The following is a 5,260-nucleotide window of genomic DNA, read 5'->3' on the forward strand; positions in this document are numbered from 1 at the left end:
AAACAAAATAAGCTATACGTCATTTAAAAAAAAAAAGCAACAGAGGCCATAGCAGTTGACTGCCAGCAGGTGGCACTTGACCCACAGCAAAGTATGGAGGAAAATCAACTACTGAATTGATCAAGAAAATGCTACTAAACATTAAGAGTCTCCTCTATACAGGAAGTTGCAAATGCAGAAACTGAAGGAAAAAGTAGAATCTGTAAGGCATGAGCCCAGTGACAGTTTGTTCAACTGTCTGTGGCAAGAGGAATAATGATCTCTCCCTTCTAGGTTTCTGGTTGAATAATGAGTTGGCATACAAAATTTAACAAGAGAAAAATAATTGTATTCACTTTTTCACACACACACACACACACACACACACACACACACACACAGAGGAATCTCATTAGTGAGATTGAATACAACATAGCATCTTGAGCTACTGAATAGGGACTTTCTGGGGGATGGTGGAGACAAATAGCAGGGTGTGAGGGGAGAGAACTGGCAAAGAATAAAAGTGCCTCGGAGCCTCTCTCTTCCTCCTAGATACTGTTGCTGTGTGTTCTACCCCCTTGCCAAAAAGGCTTAGATGTTGTATCAACTGACTCACTGGACTTGGCCAGCCCGCCTATGTTCATAATGAGAGAAAAGGAAGAAAAGGAAAGAGGAATTTGGTCAAAGCTCAGCCTAGCAAGGAAGGCAGCTAAACCGGACTTTTACAATGTATCTTCTATGAGACAGAATTGGCCTCTCTGAGGATCATAGTAGCTTAGGCCAGTGTTTTCATTATTTCAGTTTGATATTCCTAATGCTTTAGTCCTTTAGTAGAGTTTCTAAAAATCACTCTTATTTAACTTTCAAATGTAGTGATAGCCCTGCCATCCCCAAGATTGGGTTATTTCCTCAGAATAGAGTTCTAAGAATACTGTTACAAAGGCAAAAAGTATGAACATATTTCCCACTTTTAATACTACCAAAATTTTCGAGATGCTAGTTACAACAGAACCCTGACAGCACCTGAATATTTTCAAATAAAGATTTTTTTTTTCATTTGGGTGGAGGAAAATATACTTGGCTTCACTTCCCCTATCTCATTACTAAAAGTAAGAAACTCATGCCTGACACGCAGTGTTTCATCAATGCTGGTTTAGGAAATAAACAGGATCTATGAAGCTATATACCTGGGAGGTTTAAATGGATAGTGAGATTGCAGTGATGAGAATGGGACATAGAAACTTGATGGGCAGCTGTTCCAGGAATTCCCAAATGCTAAAAGGGAGCTCTGGTTCCTTATTTCCTCCTAAACCCTAAACGAGCAGTTTGCCTATGTGCGGATGTGAGCAGAACTCCAGTCCAGATACTAAGAGCATCTGGTAGACAGCTTTGGAACTAGACCTCTGGTTTTCCATGATGGAAATGGGTTTCACCCAGTACCCAATTTCATCCTATCTCCTAAATGATGTCAGGGCAACATCTTCTGAGCAGAGACTCTTAGGATATCTGGAGGAGATAAGAAATCAGAATCTAAACAGTCTAAGCTACTCAAAACAGAAGAGTTAATGAAGCAAGTCTGAAAGCCCACCTAAAGACATGCTAAATAGATGGGAGGAACAATTAACTACATCCTTAATGAGAGGATGTATTTTTCCTTCCCAGCAGCCACCCCCCTACACACACACACACACACACACACACACACACACACACACACACACACAGCCCGTGCACTACAGTTGCTTTTTGAGCCTTGGCTGAGTTAAGCCTGCTTGCTTTTCTGAATGACTTAGAAAAATATAATCAATCAATCAAATCCATCAATCAATCAGTCAACCTCTCCCTCTATGTCTCTCTTTTCAGATACTCGCAATTCTGCTTCCCCAGATACGCTGGGCTTTCTTACTCTTCTTCTCTGATGTTATTTCTACCCCTGACTCCCAACCCCTCATTTCTGTTGTGTGCTGGCTTACAAAAGGCATGATTTTTCTTTCTTCCTCTTTTTCAGCCTCCTTGGCAGCTACCACAATTTACAGCTTGCCTGTCCTAAGTGTTTCATTTTAAAGACTAATAATTGTCATTGTCCTCGAGCTTATTTTATTTTATTGAGACAGAGTCTTACTACATAGTCCTAGCAGGACTAGAAGAACTAAGAGACCTGCCTGCCTCTGTCTCCTGAGTGGTAAGATTAAAAACATGTGTCACTATGCCTAGCCTGAGTCTATTCTTAAATTCTTTAATTAGTTGGACTAGAAACCCAAGAGGAGACCCCAATTTGCCCAGTAACAAGGGACACTCCAGGTTGAGCTTCCCCAAAATTTCTAGTAACAATAACAGGTCATGCCTAGTTTCATGTAAAATTTTAAGCCTGTAGCTCCACTTCAGAGAGGCTCTAGGGCTGCCAAGAACATTTCAGAATTCAGAACCGAATTAGGTCAATTTCCCTGAAGTCTGTCTTTTCCATTCACTACAAGTCTGTCTGTTTCTAGACCGAATTAGCTGAACTGAAAGCTGTCCTGAATAGTGAATGATATGTAGGTACTGCTGAACTTGCATACAGCTAGCCAGCCACGACTGATACCACTAGAATATATGGCTGTTGGCTGGAAAATGGTGGTATAAGTAGGAAGATCTGAAACTGACCCGGGCCCCAGCAGGCCTTTTGCAGTGGTTGTAAACTTGGGAAATGATGGCACACTTGCCAGAGCAAAGCTTCTCAGGGACACTGTAGGACTTTGTCCCTTCACATGGCCAAAGGACAGGGAAGCCCTGGATGCAGAGAAACTTGCTCTTCTCTTCATTCTTCAGCTTTAGTAAGAAAAGTTCTTGTTTCAGTTTTAAACTTTAAAAAGTAAAAACTAATAAAAGCAGGCTGGTCTCTTTGTTTAAGACCAGGCAAAATCATTACTAAAATATCAGTTTTCTACTGCCTGGGTAGTAGATTCTAGATATTTAGTTTTACAAGGCCTTCTTTGGCTAGGAAACCTGTCCATTTGAAAAAGAATACTATACTACTATGTAAATTTGCATATGTTAAAATTGTGCTGCCTTTCAGTCTGAAAGAATCAAATGTTGTTTTGTTTTGACTGAAGATCAAGGCCTTGGTTGGCTGCACACACTGGCAGTTACTAAGACAGCTGCTGTCTTTTATCCAGCTGACACCCTTCCCTAACGAGTAGTAAGTACTTCTAACATAGCCATTGAGATTCCAGATGTGGAATAAGTAAGACCTTGTAGTTCTTGTCAGACTAGGAAGTTACACACACACACACACACACACACACACACACACACACACACACACACACGTATGCACACACACTCCAAAAGGCCTTCTCTAAGCAAAGAGCACCTAAAAAGAAGCACTTTTTCCTCAGAAAGAGAGATACCCATGTTATTACTTTCCCTGGATAGAGTAATATAAGACTCCTTGATTGTTCTAAAGTTTTTTTTTTCTTCTATGTCCACTCTCATCAATCGCCTACTTACTAAAAAACTCCTTTTTTGGGCTGGAGAGATGGCTCAGTGGTTAAGAGCAATGGCTGCTCTTCCAGAGGTCCTGAGGTTCAATTCCCAGTACCCACATGGAGGCTCACAACCATCTGTAATGAGATCTGATGCACTCTGTTCTGGTGTGTCTGAAGACAGCTACAGTGTATTCATATACATATACCTCTCCCAAGGCTTTCATGACTAACTTCTCCCTACTGCTATTCTATTTGTCTTATATATTATACATATTCCCTTAATATCATAATTTATATTATCCTCTGGTTATTCCAATTCTGTTCCTGTTTCTAGAGCCAAGTCCTCAAGACAGGGAATCTGCAAGGAATTGTGTAGATTGTTTAGCGCTATGCTTTACTGACGAAGAAACTGGGGTATTGGGAGGTTTAGCCACGTTTGCAGGAAACAAAACATACAACTCCAATGCCTCAACTTTCAGCTGAGTGCTTCCCACTTATATTAGGTCATCTGTCTTCACTTGCATGTTTTCAGAACACCTTCTAAAACACTAGACACACATATGGTTCCTTTGAGTGTCGGTATAACAAGTATACAGGTTTCTATAACTGAGAGCCTGACTGAGGAAAGGGTCAGAAAGCAGATAGGTTGTTTTCTTACTTCTTTGCATGATGCCACCCTCCAGACCAGTTAATGGCTACTTTACACGTCCCGTCAATCAGGCACTGGGCAGCTGTGATTGTACCTCCTCCTATAGCTGCTGCATAGTCAAATATCCCTTCTGTGGCTGGGCAGTCATAACCTGGGGACAAAAGCAAGGAAGTCTGTTAAAGATGATCTGGAGGAGGCAGAAGAGGCTGAGGTAGGATGACAGCGTGGCCTACTAAGAAGCTTCTGAGTTGACCTCAGTTCCCATGGAGACAGACACGTTTCCAATGACAGACACATCTCCAGTGTTTTGGAGGGAAGATATAGAAAGGATTAAGCCTCCAAGATAAACTTCTCAGATTCTACCAGCAGTCAATCAAGGCCTGAGAGGTGATATATTTTGCCAGCAGTCATATAGACCCAGACCTTGGACCAGTGTCCTGATTCCCAATCTAGTGTCCTTCTATAAACTCATGAGGTTTCTGTAGAACGGGGGGGGGGGGGGGGGGGGGGGGGGGGGGGGTAACCTAACCTTTGACATCACAGTTTGTTGCTGTCATCATTAATAGCTATTCTGAGAGGTATATGGTCTATAAGCTGCAAGTTGGACACCCCTGTTCTAGACTATGTAGTTGACAATTCATTGTGGGTTTTTTTTCCTAATAAATCTGTTAATGAAAGATAAGGTAGGAAACTTAGCCAGAATATAAATATTAACTTAATGCCATGCATGGTGACACACACCTTTAATCCCAGCACTTGGAAGATAGATACAGACAAATTCCAGGCCAGCCAGGGGCTACAACAGTGAGGCCCTATTTTAAAAAATAAAACTAAAAAATACCCAAACCAAATAAATATATAGTTGAAATATATGATTACAGGGCACTTGGATTTGCATATATATATACATATAGCCAGAGTAGACCTAAGTGCTGCCATTAGGATTGCAGCATCGAAAGGATTCTTCTCCATCAGGCTCAGTATTTCAGTTGTGGTTAACTTACAGAGTGTACAAAAATGACTAAACCATGGGATTAAAATGAACAGTTGGGGCTAGGAATATGGCTACAGCAGAGTACCTGGCCAGCATATTCAAGGCTGAGTTCCATCCTCAGTAACACACATATAATGTGCACGTACAGACACACACACACACACACACACA

At 41.3% G+C, this 5,260-nt stretch overlaps 1 protein-coding gene across 3 annotated transcripts in view; it reads right to left on the bottom strand.

Annotated features, from left to right (window-relative positions):
• Hdac8 (histone deacetylase 8) overlaps nt 1–5,260 on the bottom strand; it is a 217,253-nt gene that overhangs the window by 205,821 nt on the left and 6,172 nt on the right. For all 3 annotated transcript variants that reach the window (XM_031365952.1, XM_031365961.1, XM_031365965.1), the window contains exon 4: nt 4,105–4,246. In XM_031365952.1, the coding sequence (XP_031221812.1) occupies nt 4,105–4,246 (142 nt within the window). The remainder of the gene's footprint in view (nt 1–4,104; nt 4,247–5,260) is intronic.

The sequence above is a fragment of the Mastomys coucha genome, chromosome X (assembly GCF_008632895.1).
Source record: "Mastomys coucha isolate ucsf_1 chromosome X, UCSF_Mcou_1, whole genome shotgun sequence".
In the NCBI taxonomy this organism is placed as follows: domain Eukaryota; kingdom Metazoa; phylum Chordata; class Mammalia; order Rodentia; family Muridae; genus Mastomys; species Mastomys coucha.